The sequence below is a fragment of the Chrysemys picta genome, chromosome 5 (assembly GCF_011386835.1).
Source record: "Chrysemys picta bellii isolate R12L10 chromosome 5, ASM1138683v2, whole genome shotgun sequence".
Classification (NCBI taxonomy): Eukaryota; Metazoa; Chordata; order Testudines; family Emydidae; genus Chrysemys; species Chrysemys picta.
The window spans coordinates 118,816,756-118,835,368 of record NC_088795.1 but is presented as its reverse complement, the minus strand read 5'-3'; the positions used below and the strand labels follow the sequence as shown (position 1 = coordinate 118,835,368).

Sequence of the window (18,613 nt, the reverse complement as noted above, 5' to 3'; positions counted from 1 at the left end):
CTAACTCCATTCATGACTCATACGTAGCCTTATAGCCAAGAAGAGGAGCAGCAAACTTCTTAAATTCCAAATTCATGTGTCTCAAACAGAAAGCAAAGCTAATCCCCAACACAGCCAAGTGTGAAACAATTCTGCTCTAAAAATTCCACCTCTGTGCTTTTACCCCGCTGCTGTGATTACGTCAGAGCAGCTGTAGGTTTTCAGTAGTGCTGCAGCAGTTTGGTTTCAGTTTTTAATTAAAAAAATTCTCATAACTAGGGAACTGAACAATAGAGTATCTTTTCTCCTAAATAAAAAATGTTGAAGTGCTGTTAACAGTAACCATTGTGCAGATGGAACGTGGAGAGATTCAGCAAGCATGAAATAAAGGAAAGTATGTTAGAAAAGGAAGAAATGTAAAATAATACATGATTAAAAAAGTAGTTTTACGGTTTCCCTTTTTTCTTCACCTCACTCATTTCCCATAATAGGCCTAGTGATAATTCTGTAACTAGAGGAAGATAAGTTCTCTGGGAATTAATTTTTCAGTACAGTTAGCAATTCACTGTTTGGGAAGTACCTGAACTGTAATATAATATTAAAATTAGGTATTGGTAACCAACAGTCATACATTTAATACTTTGGAATCCCTATAATTTACTACTCTGCACATATGTTTCCATTTATTTTAGTACCACACTGTAAAGTGAGCTACATTAAGGAGGTTTTGACAAAGGCACATATTTATATTTAGACACAGATAAACAAATATATTAAGCTGCATAAACACCTGCATCATATATATTGAACATTTTCCATCAGGCCTCTTTCCTTTGACTGAAATCACAATAGAACGAAATGAATTAGATGTTAATAGCTCTAAGTAGTGCAGGCTGAAGAGAATATTCTGTCTGGCAGCATACACCTTACATTCTTTGGTAAGTCTGGGGAATAGAAAACACTACTGTAGATGAAAAGTGAGAATAGTTATATCTTTGCTATTTGGATAAAAAAGATATCTCAGACCTCTGTGATCTAGTCTCTGGGAGAGCAAGCCATGCTCAAGTCATTGCCTTTTTGACATTTCAGCACTAGACATGGAAGTCTGTGTCTGTATTAGGTACATTTCAATGGGTAACTTCGTTTGTTTCTAGACACTGTGCTATACAATCTGGCCACCAGCCACTTTATACAAATCTCACAACAATATCTATCGCTTTATAAAAGGACTAAACTGTCCAGCCAGTGTTTACAATCAGATGATCTGAATGGAACCAGGGAACATTTCCCCTATGAGAACTCACAAGTACTTTTGGTTGAAAATTCAAATTATGAGAATTTGCACTGCAGACTTTCTAAAAACATTTAGCTAAAAATTCATTTAGTTGTACAGAAACATTACTAAATCCTGGAAAGAATAAAACAGATTTTTTTCAAGCCATGGGATGCATAGTTGATGGCACTGTACTTTATAAACCGGGACCACAATTTTTAACCTTCTTGCAAAATACCCTAGATCTACATATGGCATCTAAATATTTCAGATGTGAACACTCATCCAGATGTTGATATTATGGCCACTGAAGTCCAGTTGTTTGGTAAGTATGTTAAAATATTATTTTTATTAAATGGAACTTATTTATTATGGATTCTTTACCAAATTAAGAGTTTTTGTAATGGATATTTCATCACTGAAAATCAGGCTTACTATATGGACCCTTTTTAATCCTCAAACCCCAGCCAATGGTAGATATAATCATTCAGATAAACTTGAGCCTTGATTTGAAATACCTTTTTTGGAACATTAAAATGAGGTTGAGAAGCCAGAACATTACAAGAAGGGTGCACAACAACTTTCGCTCTGTGGAACGTCTGCTGAGTGTTTTGCAGTGCTTTGCATGCAGTATAACATGGCTCACACATGGCACATTGAAAGAGCTGGCTCAACCAGAGGGAAGTGGACAAAAACACGCAGAAGCTGAGTGGGAAGCTTGAAGCAACTGAAGATGTAGAGATCATCTGGTGTAAAACACTTAGGTATGCACTTCTTTTACCAACAAAATGACATAGCACTTGACTGTTTTCTAATATATGTATACACACTGATTTGTTGATGTCACCGTACTAATTTGTTAATAAGTTGAAGAAAGGAAACTGAAAACAACAAAACATAGATGGGGCCCAACTCACTTGTCACTGTGAATTTTCTGTCCCCTTCTCAGCCCTCTGTAAAAGGCTGTTGGATGAAGCAGTTTGGCTGGAGTCCTAATGATGTGGGAAAGCAAAAGAGAAGGACCTTCAGTTTTGTGCCAGAGATTTAGCAGTAGAAATTAGTTACTCACTCATGTGAAAGTGACAAAGGCTGAAGATTGCCAATGCACTGCTCTGTAACCTATAGTACCTGACCTATGTTCTGTAGGCCAGATCATTATGTATTTGATCCAAGCCATCGATCTTGTGTTGTGTTCTTGTCCTGTCCTAATTCACTCCTCTAAGACACAGGTCTGCCAATGTGTTCTTAATGCTGTATTTCATGTTCCATTTTCTTCTCTAAGTCTTAACGGGTTTGCAAAATTCATACCCAGAGAAGAAGAGTGGTTTTGGTCTCACCTCTCATTATATTATATAAATCATGAGCATCTGAGAATGGTGTGTGAAGGCTGGGAATAGTTCTCCACCTCTTCCTTCAAAAACTACTCTAGTAACTCCTCCCTGCTCTACTGCTGTTGGTTTCTTCCATTCAGAGACATGGACATGTCCTGATTCATCAGTATATTTTTCCATCCATGTGAGATTTTTGTTTTAAAAAGAAAGAGGTGGGAATTACATGACTATGAGACACAAACATAGACTGGAGGTGGGTAATGGAAAGAGGTAGATACTTAGGTCCAATCTGGGAAAAGGGGTGAGCCTTCCTGCTATGTTTCCCTTCATCTTTAGATACATGAGGGGTTTTGTTTGTCCTTTTTCTGTGCACTCCAATCTTTACACCTATCTACAGATGGAATGTCCACTGGATGAATTGGAATGGTCTCTCCACTTAAACCTCACTCTGAGAGCTGTCCAGGGATATTCAGTGGCCCAAGATGAGGATATCTGCTGTCAGAACTGGTTGATACAGAAGAGCTCATAATTTTGGGGGGCAAGGAAAATAGCAAACTCCAAAATGTTTAGCAGAAATAATCCAATGGCTTTATTTTTACATTTTGTTTGAAAGATACTACTTGCTGGCTGCAGAGTGTGTGGATTCATCTTCCTTCTGGAGCCTGAAACAGGTCATCACTAGAAAACCTTGCATTCAGCCTTGCCCTGCAGAGAACATGGAAGGGGAGAGCATCTACGAGGTTGATTCTGAAGATGGGGTTGGAGGTAAGGGTGCCATCACTTGTTTTGTTTTCCCCCGCTGGCTGATTGATTACAGGGAGTCCTTCCGGTGACCTGACTGCAGACTCCACAGAAGAGGAACAAGTGTTAAGGTTGTCTTCAGTTTATCAAGTGTATTGTCACCCTATAATACATGCAATGAATAAAGGTATTTTTTGAAAGCAGTTGCTTCCTAGAAGAAGTGACCTATCCAGAGTCTGCATGTGTTTTATTGTAATTGAGAGTTGTTAGCTGGAGCCTGAGGTTTCTTTATAGGTGACATAAATTCCAAATATTTATAAATAAAGGTAGATGAGACTTTCACTTTTCTCCTTCTTAGTCACTTTTCAGGAGCTCCACTCTTTTCTGCTTGCCATCTTCTGTCAACAGTTTTCTTTGCTGAGTGTAGAAAACTTCAGGAAGCAGCTTTTTCTGTTTCTTGTGGAACATGTGTACTTAAGGAGCATTGTTTCCCAGCTCACCACTGATTATGTGAGAGTTCTGGAACAATTCACCTACCTTAACACCCCTCTCGTACTTCATTGGGTATAACAAGGCCTAATTATTTGTGAAGTGCTCTGGAAACCTTTGACAGGTATTACAGAATGGTAAAAACAATGCATGCTGTTGCTTCACTCCCCACTCTTAATATAACCCAACCTCTGCTCACAGTAACTTCTGCAAACATCATTATCCAACATAGAACTGTACATTGAACTGCCTGTTTCACTGTACTACATAAACGTCATGAACTGCTAAACCTCAGAACCTCTGGGAACATGCATATCCAAGTATTATGGGAAAGAGCTCCACTCCAAGTCTGCGTATCAGCAACATAATCATATTTTAGTTACTGAACTACACTGGAAACCTGTCAGGGTATTCTCCATCTGTGTTTACTTGATCCCTTTCAGTGATCCATACAGCAGTTGCCAATACATAGCGACCACCTGCATCAGCAGTTCCACACATGCTAGGCGGTAGAATGGCTTCGCTTACTTAAATGACACTGATTTGTAGGTTTCCTTTTGCTTGCAACAAGGAGCTTGCAGGTCTTCCTCAGTTATGCTTATTATGAACACTCAGAAAATACTGAGTAATTTTTAATTAGTAAAACAAAGTAAGATAACTACTAATGGTCATGTCAAATTACTTAATTTTTGTTGAAAATTGCTTGGTAATTTTCAGGTACTCATAGATGGTAAAGTAAATGTTGTTTACTTGTGTAAGAGACGTGTGCAATTATATAACAAAAATTGTACAGATATTTATCCATGCAAAAGAGAGGCCAAGATTACCCTCTCCAGTTAGGTGAGTGAAGAGTATATAAATACCCCTGGATAAAGAGTGGGTACTGTCTCCTTGCAATTGTTCTCCATTCCCCAGACTACTATGGAGCCCTCACTACAGGTTCAATGCTGGTATTGGGCTCTGTGCATTGGGTAGAGCTAGAAGCGCTCTGTAGTGCACTGTCTTCTGTTGGCATTGAGGATATTCAAGTAGTTTTCAGCTTTTTTTCTGTGTGAGTTCATTTGAGAGCATAGTAATTGGTGTGGTTTCACCCACATAGTTGTTGGTGGAGCATTTGATCCACTGGTTTAGGTACAACTGCGTGAAATGAGATAATCACTATGCTCTCAACTGAACTCGCACAGAAAAATAAGACAAAAACACCCTATCACCCATGGGGGAACACTTTCCCAAAGCCATCATTCCATATGGGATCTCTCAGTCCTTGTCCTCAAAGGAAAGCTGAAAAACACCTTCAAAAGACAAGGTGTGAACTTAAATTCATAACTCTGCTAGACCCCAAAAATCATAAAACCAGAGACACTGGCTTTATGGCTCACTACAGCAATTTGTAATCTACTAACCCTTGTTTGTCCTATGATTGGAGAGGTGTTAATTGTTCACTTCACTTTAACTGTAAAAAGCAACAGAGGGTCCTGTGGCACCTTTAAGACTAACAGAAGTCTTCTGTTAGTCTTAAAGGTGCCACAGGACCCTCTGTTGCTTTTTACAGATTCAGACTAACACGGCTACCCCTCTGATACTTCACTTTAACTGGTCTCTGCAATATGTTTACACCTTGTGCTTAACAACCTGTCCCACCTTGTATTTAGCTGTGTCACTCTCGTTACTTTTTCCAGACCTGAAGTAGAGCTCTGTGTAGCTCAAAAACTTTTCTTCCACCAAAAAAGTTGGTCCAATACGATATTACCTCACCCGTGTCTCCCAACATGGCTACAACTCTGCAACCCACATGTTTAATGGAGTTACTCTGTTGAGAACAGAATCTGGACCAACACATACAGGGCTTTTTGTTTTGTTATTGATTTCAGGAAAATGCCAGTGTTTTTATCATAACGGTCTGTAATGATTCCTTGAGCTAAAAAGAAACTCACTTCAACAGGATTCAGGGCTTGCCTACACTTGAAATGCTGTGCTGCTGTAGTGCTTCAGTATACATGCTCTCTATGCTGATGTGGGAGGGGTTCTCCCTTCGGTGCAGGTAATCCACTTCCCCAAGAGTTAGTAGCTAGGTCAGTGAAATAATTCTTCCATCGACCTAATGTTATTTACATCGGGTGTATGTTGACTTAAATATGTTGTTTATGGCTGTGGATTTTTCACAGTCTTTAGTGTAGACCAGGCCTCCGTTTCAAAATAACTTGTCAGTCTGTTTCTTATGCTTTTCTTCTAGTACAAGATTGGGATGTGTGTGAGGGGGAGGGAAACAAAATGATTTCCATTCTGAAAACATTTCCTCCTATGGGCAAAAGCTCTTTGGGGCAGGACCTGCCTTTTTATTCTGTGTTTGTGCAGCACCTAGCACCGTGGGGGTCCTGGTCCATGACTGGGGTTCCTAGGCACTACGGTAATATAAAAAAATAATAAAAGCCGACCTGCTGTGGCTTCAAGGCCTACCAAGTAGTGTCTGAGATTTGGAGAGGAAGAATGATTTTGTGAATAAAACCTAAGAGAGCTGGAATCTATTCTTTGCTCTTCCACAGATCTCTAATGTGGCTTTGGGTAAGTCTCTTGAACCACTTTGCCTTGGTTTTCTCATTGATACTCATATATCAAGATTATAAGTGTCGACAGTTTTTGAATCAAATAACTAAAGAGGGAATTCTAAATAATTTTACCAAACACACTGCAGTTCTGCACGAAATAAAAACAGAGCTTATAAGTGGAGTGTCAACCCTCATTTTCCATAACATCTATGGGTTTTGTTTTTCTTTTTTACTAAGGAATGCGTGTACTTTGTATGAGATGGTTCGTGACTCCCATTTGAGACTTATGAGAATTACATGTTTATAGCTAGAAGAACAGGTTCCGCATCAGAATGACATTAACAGATGACATTTCAGCGATTGGTGACAAAACCAGATATATGCCCCTTTTCAGCTACATCATTAGAATGAGTCAAAGGAAATTAACAGCTTCAAATAATGAAATGGCATTTGGGTTTCACTGATTCTAGATACAAGAGTTTTTGTTGCAAGCATGTTATTTAAAGATGAATTTATTTTAATGCATAAGGGGTCTGATCCTCAGAGGTTTTGAACACCCACTGACATCAGCTGAAGTTTCAGGAGCTCTGCAGCCTCTCCATATCAGATCCAAAGTGTGAAAAAAGTGACTCTATAGTGCAATATTTTATCCACTGTATGCAAGTGTGGAAATTCAGGCCAAATTTTTCAAATTTGGGAGCCTAAAACAAAGTGCCGGAGTCCATATTTAGGCTCCAAACAAATGCCTGATTTTCAGAGGTACTCAGCACCTCTGATGTCTAATTCACTTCAGTGGAAGCTGTGAATGCTCAGCATCTCTGCAAATGAAGCCACTTATTTGGGAGCCTAGATACAGATTTAGGTGCTTAACTTTATGCTGTCAAGTTTTAAAATTGTTGGCGTTGGCCTTTAATGTTAATGCAATTGGATGCATTGTGAGAGCATTTTTAACTTGATGCATCATTTCCTCATTTGGTGGCAGATTTTTCATTGGCCTTTAAATGGATCCAGGTAGGACAGGGTTCCCTATTTCCCCCCAGCCCAGACAGGAGCCAACCACAGTTACAGCTCCAGTGCTTTCCTTCGTCCTAGGAGCCCTGGAAGGCATTATCATCCTGAGGCATCGTGACTCCATGTGTCCTCCTAGGGCAGTGTGGCTCTACCCCACATTCACTGTGGGCCTGTGCCAGGTGGGCACAATTTAGCTCTCAAATTTTATTTTCAGTAAGTGATTGTCCCCATTTCTGATGTCTCAGCCCTCTCATCCTGCTCATTACAGGAAATAACCGTTTGAATAGTAGTGTGGATTTTCAGTATTCTCTTCAGATGTTCCTTGAGAGGCTTTTACTCCTTTTTGTTATATTCTGATAACTATGACTAGATTATCAGTCACTTATTCAGCCAATCCCATTCGTTGTCAAACTGGGAGGCCATATCAAATGGGGCCCTGGGCCACCTGGTTTGGCCTGGGTCTGATGCTAGTCAATATTTTCATTAATGATTTGGATAATGCAGTGGAAAGTATATTATGCTTATAAAATTTGCGGATGACACCAAGCTGAGAAGGGTTGCTAGCATTTTGGAGGTCAGGATTAGAATTCAAAACAGCCTTGGCAAATTGGAGAATTGGTTTGAATTCAACAAGATTAAATTTAATAAAGGTAAGTGCAAAGTGCTTAGGAAGGAAAAATAAAATGCACAGCTACAAAAGGGAAATAACTTGCTTGACAGTAGTATTGCTGAGAAGGACCTGCGAATTATAGTGGATCACAAATTGAATGTGTGTCAACAACATGATACATCTGCAAAAAAGGCAAATATCATTCTGAGGTGTAATAACAGGAGTGCTGTAAGACATGGGCGATAACCGTCCCACTCTTCTTGGCACTGGTGAGGCCGCAGCTGGAGTACTGTGTCCAGTTCTGGACACCGCACTTTAAGAAAGATGTGGACAAATTGGAGATAGTTCAGAGAAGAGCAACAAAAATGCTAAAAGGTTTGCAAAACCTGACCTCTGAGGAAAGGTTAAAAAAACTGCACGTGTGTGGTCTTGAGAAAAGAAGACAGAAGGGACCTGATACATCTTCCTATATGTTAAAGGCTGTTATAAAGAGGACAGTGATCAATTGTTCTCCATGTTCACTGAAGGTAGGACAAGAAATAATCATCCTAAACTGCAGCAAGGGAGATTTAGGTTAGAGATTAGAAAAAGCGTTCTAACTATAGGGGTAGGCTTCCAAGGACTGGAATCCCTGTCACTGGAAGCTTTAAAGAACAGCTGGAGAAACACCTGTCATGGATTGTCTAGGTATACTTGATGACCTCTTGAGGTTCTTTCCAGCCCTACATTTCTATGATTGAGGGATTTTTTAATACACAATACTATTTGGTTTTGCAAAGAATCTGACGGTGAATATAAAAATGCAGAATCAATACCAGGGAATAAACATTTCCTTGCTGTCTGTATACTGGTACTTTACTGACATTCTGCAATTTGATAAATATTTGAGGATTTGGTTCTGCATCCCAGCACCAAGCGTACCAAGAAAAAAAAGGCATAAATAAAACCATTTCTTACAGTGAGTAGGCCATATCAATCCCTGGTGTAACTCCACTGGCATCAGTGGTGTTACACCAGGCCCAGATTTGGCTTGCTATCTTCACTTGTGGCTCTGATTCAAGCAAAGAAATACCCATTGCACATTAGCTAGGTCACAAGTTAGTTGCTATGGTAGTCAGCATTTTTTTAACCAATCAGCTCTCTTTCAGGATGATTCAGCCCAGAGTAACAAATCAGTCACACTGCACTCGAGCTGTAATCAAAGCAGCAGCTATTGTTGGTTTTAAAATCTACAGAGACTATGAGAACAGAAATATTTGTGCTAGAAGAGGAAATGTACAGTACTGTATCGCTGCAATATATTCTGTAGTACGTTGAATTTAAACAAGTTGGGGTGTTCCTATCAACAGTAAACTGTTTAAAAACATAATTCAGTAAGTGGGGTAAATTGTGTCCACAGTTTGGCCAAAAATGTGCTTAGTACAGCAATACACAGAATGATACTTTAGTTATAGCCTTTCATCACAATACAGTGCATACCAGTCTTTCTTCTTTCAAGCTACTAAATGGAAGTATATTATTGCTGCTAATGGAAGACTCCCAGACTATGCTGTCCGTTTGCTTCCTTATTATACTGTTATCTGGCTAATCAAAAATGCTGCAAGCCTTCTCCAGTAATGTAAAAACATTTTTTAAAGTTATGGCTGTATAGTGGATACACTTTCTTAGTTTGTGTAATTTCAGAAATGTAGTAAGCTGTAGACAATACTAGATATTAAGGGTTATGATTTCAAAAGGCCTAAAAATGTGCAAAACCATTCGCATGGGCAACTGCATTTGCACATGGAAGCAGGCAGCTAAACAGAAGTCCACTGACAGGGTACATTCAAACTGGCATTGCTGGAGCTCTCCACAACATTTAATATGATTGGCCATGGAATCCCCCATTGCAACTTATAGGTGCAATAGAGGCAACGGGATCACACTGAGACACCTTCACCTATTGCTCTTGGGCTATGCCTAGAGAGTTGTGATCATCCTTTCCCCAATCTTGTTCTTCATCTATATGAAGCCAGGAGGGGAGTGAGTTTGTGACACATCATGGACTAAAATGCCAGTAATGTGCAAATGGCATCTAGGTTTACACCATTTCCCATCACAATTAAACAGCATCATCTTCCAGCAGTCTAAGGGTTTGACTGAGATCAACAACTGAATGACAAGTGATTGCCGGATGCTGAGTCCTGAGAAGACAGAGGTGATGCTAGTGTGGAGTGGGAAGCACTTTGAAGAACTTGCCACCTCTGTAATATCACTCTGCACTGACAGCATCTTCCTTCAGATTGTTAAAGTCCAGTTTCATTGTGCATGTGGATTCCTCACAGCTTCTGGATACCTAAATAGTGATGGTCACAAGAAGCACCCTTTTCCATATGCAGCTGGCAAGATGAGCATGCACGTCCCTGTCAGATTTAGGCTTAGCCATAGTGATCATTCGTGACCTCCAGACTTGATTACTGTAATTCTTCAAGTCTGCTTATGAAACTGCCGACTTTAAAAAAGCTACAGCTCGTTCAGTACACAGTAAATCCTTTGCTCAACCAGAAAGTCTGCCCAGAACACTCACCCCAATGTGTGGCTCCTCATGAAATACTGGGTCCAACTGAAGGTTTGGATCCTCATTTGCAAAGCCCTCCATGGTACTGGCCCCAGTTACCTGAGAAGCTACCTTTGATGGCGACGTTGCACTAAAACAATGGAACTGTCAGCATCAAGAGTGTAACACGTGTGTGCAAGAGGCAAAGTTTTCTCATTGCTTTGTCCAGGAATTTGGAACTCATTCCTGAAAGGGATCAGAATGACCACGCACTTCAGTTCATTTCAAACAAAATGCAAAATCTGCTTATTAGCCTTCCCACAATAATACCAACAAAAAAGAACAGAAAAAAGTCCAGGTCCTGCAGATTGGAAGGAAGGAGGGAGGGAGGGAGTGTGTGTTACATATTTATAAACTGGTCCCATCTACAGCATTGGTAAACTGCAAACCTTAATTATCTGCTCTAGGGTGCAGATACATTTAAAAATAAACAGTACCAAAACTGCTCCCAATTGCCTATATAGCTACTCAGGCTTGTTCTGCTTCTGGTCAGTTGCAGTTTATATTAGCTCCAGATCCATGCGTTTCAGAAAGAAACACATAGTTCATTTGACTAACTCTACTTTTGGTAAAACTGTGCCTATCCACTGGCATAGCCATAGAAAATGTGTATTTGGTGATCATGGATTTTGGAGAATGGAAGAATTTGGGTGGACCAACAGGTCATTGTGGAGGCTGCTGGTCTAACACCTATGTTCTTTCACATTTTGAATCATCGCTGGAGGTCTAAGGATACAACTGAGCCATTAGACTGAAAAGACACAACAAAATCCCCAAACACAAACAAACAAAACCAGATCATGGTATGCTAGGTATATTTTCCAAAAGGGCCTGACACTTTTATAGTACTTTGTGCTTAGGTGGATCAGTGGTTGGAGCAGTTTACTGGCACTTTATTTTTTGATATTTGGATACAAGGTTGTTGTTCGTTGTTCCTTTTATTTTCATGAAGCAGTGGTCTATCCTGTGCTCCAAGAGAGGGAAGCTAAATTACACAGTGTGTGGTAAAGACAAATAGTGTAGTGTAGCAAGTAAAATACTTGCTAGTGACATGAACTGTGAGATGCTTTATATCAGCCATCACTTTCTTCTGGAGCTGAATTTGCAGAGATGGGAGGAAGAGAGAAATGACTGAATAGTTTTTACTGTGCATACTGTATCTGTGAGTTGCACTCAAATTTATACAGGCACAGTGATGGAAAATATTACTGATTTGTAAATATTCAATAGATTGGAAACTTCATGGAACATTTCCTGATGATTATTAAATTTAAGAATTTCAGTCTGTTCTATCAGCATTTTATAAATATTCTATGAAGGCAATCTTTTCTTAATAACCATTGAAATTTTCTTGTTTCATCATACTGCTGTTGTTATATTGCTGGGCATTCTGCATGAGCGTGGGCCTCACAAAATTTGTTTTGTATTGTATTCTCCTTGAAAAAAATAGTGGTGAAATTCAGGAGTTTTGTCATTGACTTCGGTGGGGCTAGAATTTCACCTTCTGACTGTATATTATACTCCAAACCTATTATATATTTGTACACCCAAACACTGTAGAGATGGATGACATCCACAAATATCCTGTTATTATCACAGAAATATGACTTACCAAAAATCTTTCCTTTTGGAGGCAAATCCTGGACCATGTACCAAGCCTGACTACATAGGATTTGCATATAGAAGGTTCAGTATTTAGAGCTAATGCAAGGTCTGCCATTGCTACAGCCTCAAAGCAGCAGTAGCCTCCTCTACAGCTTTTACCCACCCTTTGAGAAGGAGCTTGGCCAATGAATCCACATAATTAAGAACGCCCTGCACATTGGCCAGATGGGGCCACCATAGAGTATAGTTTTGTGGTGCTCAGGGAATGCCTCTTGTGCAGGTTCCTTACATCATTCCACCCATGTGCATTGAACTACCTTGGTTCCACTGCCATCAGGACTTTCTGTAACTGCATGAGAGCCGTGGGCGGAGATTTACCCTTCATTGTGAAATACAAAATGTATTTCCACACTTTGAACCATATGCTTTCTCCCTTATGAGAGGAAGAATTGGTGAGCAAATGGCACAAAAGAGGCAGAGAGGAGTCTGAGGAAGGCAAAGTAGCTACATATCATCAACTTTTACCACTGCATATGTTGGCTTTGGCCACTTAGAATAATTAATCTGCCAGAGCTGCTTCACATAGGGAAGGAGGTCGTGGACTGTGAGCAGGAGGAAGACATCAGGAATCCGCTACCATATGTGCTGTTCCCTCCCAAGGCTGTGCCCATTGTGCACATTATTTTTGCTCTGTGCAGTTCTAACTTCCCTCATAAGCTCTTCAATGGACAAGCTGCTCCCACTGCTAGTGCATCAATGACAGCACAGCAGTGAAGCTAGCTTAGAAGGTGGGAGCTTGGAAGCCATGTCCATCCTCTATGTGCAACTGGCCTTGGAACCATGGATTTAAAGCCATCTTAACTACACGTGCCTAGCCTACGTGTTTGATAGACTATCTGTCCTGCCTCCTTACATACCAATGCTGGTACTACGAAGGTAAGGTGATGCTATGCGTCCTCAAGAAAATAAAATAAGACCTTTTAAACATAGATGTTCCCCTACTATGCATGTTTGCTACATCAGGGAGCACTGGATACTCAGAGACCAAATACTTGTACCAGAAGTAGGTGGAGAAAATGCTGCAAGCCAGCCAACCTTCCTATCATCCATTAATGTCTGTGCTATATAATTAACAGACTCTACTGCAACGTGCACAACATCCACTTATGGGGAAATAGTATTTCTTCCAACTGACAGCCAGTCACCAGAGCTCATTTAGCCTGTGTGACAAGATGGCCGATATTGGTATGGTGGGTCCTGCGCTTTTCTTGGCGGAGGAGGGGGCTAAGATGCCACCCCTTGCCCCTGCTCTTGGGGCCCCGCGAGCCCCGCTAGTGGCCCGGAAAGATGGTAAAGGAGAGAAGCAGGGAAGGAGTCTGGGTTTGCTCCTCACTCTGAGCCCCAGCCCCTCTCAACCCCTGCGGGTTCGTACACTCTTCCTCCTTGGGTGGGGTACCTTCGGTCCTTAGACGCTGGGGGAGCGTCTCCCTTACTTTCGTTCTCTGGTCTTTCAAATCTCACCACACACCTCCAAGCTCCAGTCCTCTCTCTCCTTCCTCCTCCTTGACTGCCTGAAGCAGGGGGTTTTATTAGGTTCCTGACAGGGCCTTAATTGACAGCAGGTGCTCCAATTAACCTGTAGCCACCCTCCCTAGTCTACAGGGAACCACACCTTAATTAGCCTAGGGCTTATATATTTCCCCTCGATCACTCTCCCACTGCTCCCTGGCCCTCCTTGTATCACACCTGTTATAGCAGAGTGCACTGTATAGTTGCTGTTTATACATCCTACTTATTGCTGCAGCCAGTACTCAAGCGGTGAATGTCATGTTCCTTAAGCAGCTGCCATATGCATTGAAATAAAAGAGAGTTTCCATCTAGCTGAGACAAAAGGAACTGCGCAAAATTTGACTCAGTTTTAAAGTACTTCTTGCATATTTCCCGTATGTTAGTCTCCTGACAATTAAAAAAAAAAAAATACAGGGTTCAGATACAGTTTCAGATCCGAGCAGGCAAGAAAGGTTTGGGTTTCTGGAGTGTGTCTGTTGGGAGAGAAAGGAGTGGATGGAAACTCTAGACAGTTTTACTTTATCTACTTTTATATTTATTTACACATATGCACATAGTTCATATTAGTGGTTTGATCAAGGATGAGAAAAAGCAGCAACAAAACTTAGGATATCAGCTGAAATGGATATTGCAGTGAAAAATATTATAGAAATAGTAGCACTATACAGCTGTGTCTTCATGCCCCATCAGACTGCTCTTATACAAAGCTATTCATAACTGCTGTTAGATGTAGTTTGGCTCCAAACAAATTAAAGTTCCTCTCTAGGAATGTGCTTGGATTATCACTGCAGAAGCATTTATACCAAAAGATAACCAGCTGCCAAGTTGTTTGGGTGTTGACTGACTTAATAAAAAAATTACTTATTATATTTTAAATGAATGTCTGGTTTTGAGACAGTGCAATGAAGTGAAACTATTTAGTAATGATTGTTTTTATTCCCTAATCAAGTCCCATAGCCATTGAGGGCATCATTTCAAGGTGCTGAGCACAAGGCTGGCTCCAGGGTTTTGGCCGCCCCAAGCAGCCAAAAAAAAAAAAGAAAACGCGATAGCGATCTGCGGCGACAATTCGGCGGAAGGTCCTTCGCTCTAGGCGGGAGTCAGGGACCGTCCGCCGAATTGCCGCTGAATAGCTGGACCTGCCGCCCCTCTCCGGAGGGGCCGCCCCAAGCACCTGCTTGCCAAGCTGGTGCCTGGAGCCGGCCCTGGATGAGCACCAGGGCCGCCCAGAGGATTCAGGGGGGCCTGGGGCAAAGCAATTTCGGGGGCCCCTTCCATAAAAAAGGCTGCAATACTATAGAATACTATATTCTCATGGGGGCCTGGAGCAAATTGCCCCATTGCCCCTCCCCCCCCCGGGCAGCCCTGCTGAGCACCCACAACTCCCTTTGAAATCAGACCATGCTTTGGTAAATCCAACCAATTCAGATACTGGGATTGTCTTCTATAGTTGCCATTGCATTTTAATTCATCTGCTGGAAGCGCCATACCAAATATTAATTTCAATAAAGATTATTGGTTTAATATGTTAATAGCTTTTTGCTGCCTTTAATTAATAATCATCTTGGTTTACTGGCCACACTCCTATAATGTAAGCCACAAGAGAAAGTGATTACGTTTTAATGGAGCTGCATCTTCTAAACAAAGCTATATTGAAACAGGTTGAAATTTTTTTTCAGTTTGGTTATATGCAGAATATTCTATGTCCCAGTATTTCATTCATGGGGGTGTCCAGCTAAAGGCCCATAATTTACCTTTTACATATACCACTCTTACAGTATGGTGCTTAGGCATTTATTTTTACTTAATATATCGGTGCAAATTCTCAGCTAGTGGAAATGATCTTAGCTCCATTAAAGTCCAGTGGAGCTAGAAAAATTTACCCCAGCTGGTGACCTGCCTCATTGCCTATGAAAGAATATCTTTAACTGGATCCAGTCTCACTGTTAACCAAGGTGCTACTTCTAATATTGCAAATGTAAGTACAAAGAACCCTCCCCTCCCCCCATCAGTAGTCTGCATGCAGGCACACATCTGACTAACTTGAATGGATTGCTGCTGTTATGTACCAGGACTAGAGTCATACTTTTCCTACAAAATGATAAATGTCTTCATAAAAAGAAGCACTTTGATATAGTGCTTTATCTTGCTGATTTTTCAAAGCATTGCAAATTTAGACATAAACATTTGTAAATAAGCATTGAAACCATCCTGGTATGTACATACACAAATTCAATACATTTATTTGCTTTCCAATTTAGCTACCAGTACTAAAAAAAAAAAAAAAAAAAAAAAAGTGAAACTGCAAATTAAAATGGAGAAAGTATTTTGTCAAGGTTATTTTCTGTCATGCTTCCTGTTCAGGCACTATATGAACTGTTGCAGTTGAGAGTAAGATGTTCTGGGTTGCTGTTCCTCCTCTATGCAGGTGACACCCAAACTAAAAAAAATGGATTAATTAACTACACTTATTTGCATTCTGAATATAGACAGTTTGTTTCTTTGTATCACAGTATTTTACTTGCTTGGTTGTGTGATTAATTTACTTTTTCTTTTAGTTTTTTTTTAATGCTTCTATCTCATGCTTTTTGTCATTGTATTCCCTGTGCTATTACAAAAGGAAAGAAGGATCATAATCTATGTGCTATAGGCTGCTATCCTGAGGGCTCTGTATTACATTTCACTGACTGACTTCTAAAGATTTGTTGAAATCCTATGCTCTTGCTGTGCAAGAAGAGAAGAGGGGTTTCTTCATCTCCAGTATGGAGTATCCACCACATATCTATCAGCTGAACTATTCTGGGTGGAGAATTAATGTAGGCTTTCCTCAGTAACAGAACAAGGATCTTGCACTGAGGGATTTTTGAACTTCATGAATTAGATAGCTCAGATCAGGACTGTGATAACAGTAGGAATAAGCTTTGGAGTTGATGGGGGGACAAACGAGGACTTATCTTAGAATCATAGAACTGGAAAGGACCTCGAGAGGTCATCTAGTCCAGTCTCCTGCACTCAAGGCAGGACTACATATTATCTAGATCATCCCTGACAGGTGTTTGTCCAACCTGCTCTTAAAAATCCCCAATGATGGAGATTCCACAACCTCCCTAGGCAATTTATTCCAGTGCTTAACCACTCTGACAGTTAGGAAGTTTTTCCTAATGTCCAACCTAAACCGCCCTTGCTGCAATTTAAGCCCACTGCTTCTTGTCCTATCCTCAGAGGTTAAGAACAACAATTTTTCTCCCTCCTCCTTGTAACAACCTTTTATGTACTTTAAAACTGTTATCTTCTTGAATCTGAGCCAGTTACATTCATGGAAATTAATATAGTAAGGCCAGAGAGCTTTTGGCTGCAACCTGTGAATTAGAGCCATGTCTTGCTTGGCTGAGGAATTCTACCCTGGAGATTATTTCTTTATTATTGGAAGCATTATTATTCTCCAAACATTGCTTGGAGAAGCAATTGTTCAGCCCTTGTTCAAAAAACCTTCCCTGGAGGTGGAAAATTTTCACCATTTTTTGCCTAGTCTTGATTCTCACTTTTTTAGGAAGGGCTATCAAGAGGGCTGTGTGCAAGGAAACTCTCGTGACACGTTGATTCAGATCAAGGAAATCCAAGGACTCTGGGTTTAGCCCTAGATACAGTATACAGGCTGCATTGCTTGCAGTGATACATTGTCTTCCAAATGATGGACAAAGATGCAATGGAGTTATAGTATCGTTGGTTGCCTCTGGATACCTTTGCTCCTCCTGTAGTGTCGCTCTGAGACCCTAGCAGGGATAGACAGAGTTGTTCTTGAGTGGCTCTCTTCCTTTTTTTCCCCAAGGTCCCAGGGAACGGTATTGGGTGCCTGATCGCCAACTGCACCAGGGCGCTGTCATGCAAAGTTCTACGAGGTTATTTTCTGTCATACTTCCTGTTCAACTTCTATGTGAGCTGTTGGGGAGATAGTGAGAGGGTTTAGGCTAGTCCTCCTCTGTGAAGATGACATCTTGCTCTGCATCTCCATTTGTTTGGATCATGGTGACTTACCCAGTGTCTAGCTGAGACTGATGCTCAGCAGAGAGTCAGTTGGCTGAGACTCAATCTAGAGAAGACTGAGTTAATGCTAGTAGGCAGTATGTGGCAAAAATTCTTTAATTGTATGAGAGACGTGGAGGGATGTATTTTGGGAGTGAGGGTGGTCGTTCAATTGCTGAAACACTTCCCTTTGAGTTTAGATTTAAACGCTGTAGCACTGTGATAATACATGAAAGTAAAGTAAAGTAAAACTAGTCAGTTTTCACTGTCTTAGCTGTCTCTGGCCTGGGTTGAGTATCACTCCTTTAGATGTTCTTTCTGTTGATCAGCAAAGGTGTTTTTTATTCTAATGTAATCCCTGCTTGCTCGTGGTGGCTGATGCGCTCCACTTGTAACACTGACCCACATGGGGCATCAGCAGCGGGGCTCAAACCTGGGACTTCTGGAGCTTAATGCACGAACTTCTACTGCATGAGCTAAAAGACACGTCTCCCAGCTAAGGTTATAGCAGGCTCATCAGTCTCTAGCTGGCCTAGCCACCACTGGGGCACTCCCAGCAAGCAAGGGTTACAATAAGAATGAGATTCTTGGGGTTCAGGATTGTAATTTGGGGCTGTGAATGGTTATTCCTTCTGACATGACTCTTTAACAATATACATATTTTGTTGAGACGTTAATGCAAGGATCCTATAATTTTCTTGTCTAATGAATGCAACACAACAATTAATTGAAGAACAGCTATTCCCTTTCAGTAGATAGGAACAGGTCACAGCTCTGACATTTGGATAATTGGCAATTTTCTGTGTGTTATTAGTGGAACATGAAGATGATCACATCTTT

The 18,613-nt window shown here is 40.7% G+C and overlaps 1 protein-coding gene across 9 annotated transcripts in view; it reads left to right on the top strand.

Annotated features, from left to right (window-relative positions):
• PPP2R2C (protein phosphatase 2 regulatory subunit Bgamma) overlaps nucleotides 1-18,613 on the top strand; it is a 277,566-nt gene that overhangs the window by 134,776 nt on the left and 124,177 nt on the right. For 3 of the 9 annotated variants that reach the window (XM_065598244.1, XM_005300278.5, XM_065598247.1), the window contains one exon: nucleotides 3,197-3,348. The exons of the other annotated variants lie outside the window; for them this stretch is intronic. In XM_065598244.1, the coding sequence (XP_065454316.1) occupies nucleotides 3,300-3,348 (49 nt within the window). In that variant the 5' untranslated portion in view covers nucleotides 3,197-3,299. The remainder of the gene's footprint in view (nucleotides 1-3,196; nucleotides 3,349-18,613) is intronic. 9 annotated transcript variants of the gene reach the window in all.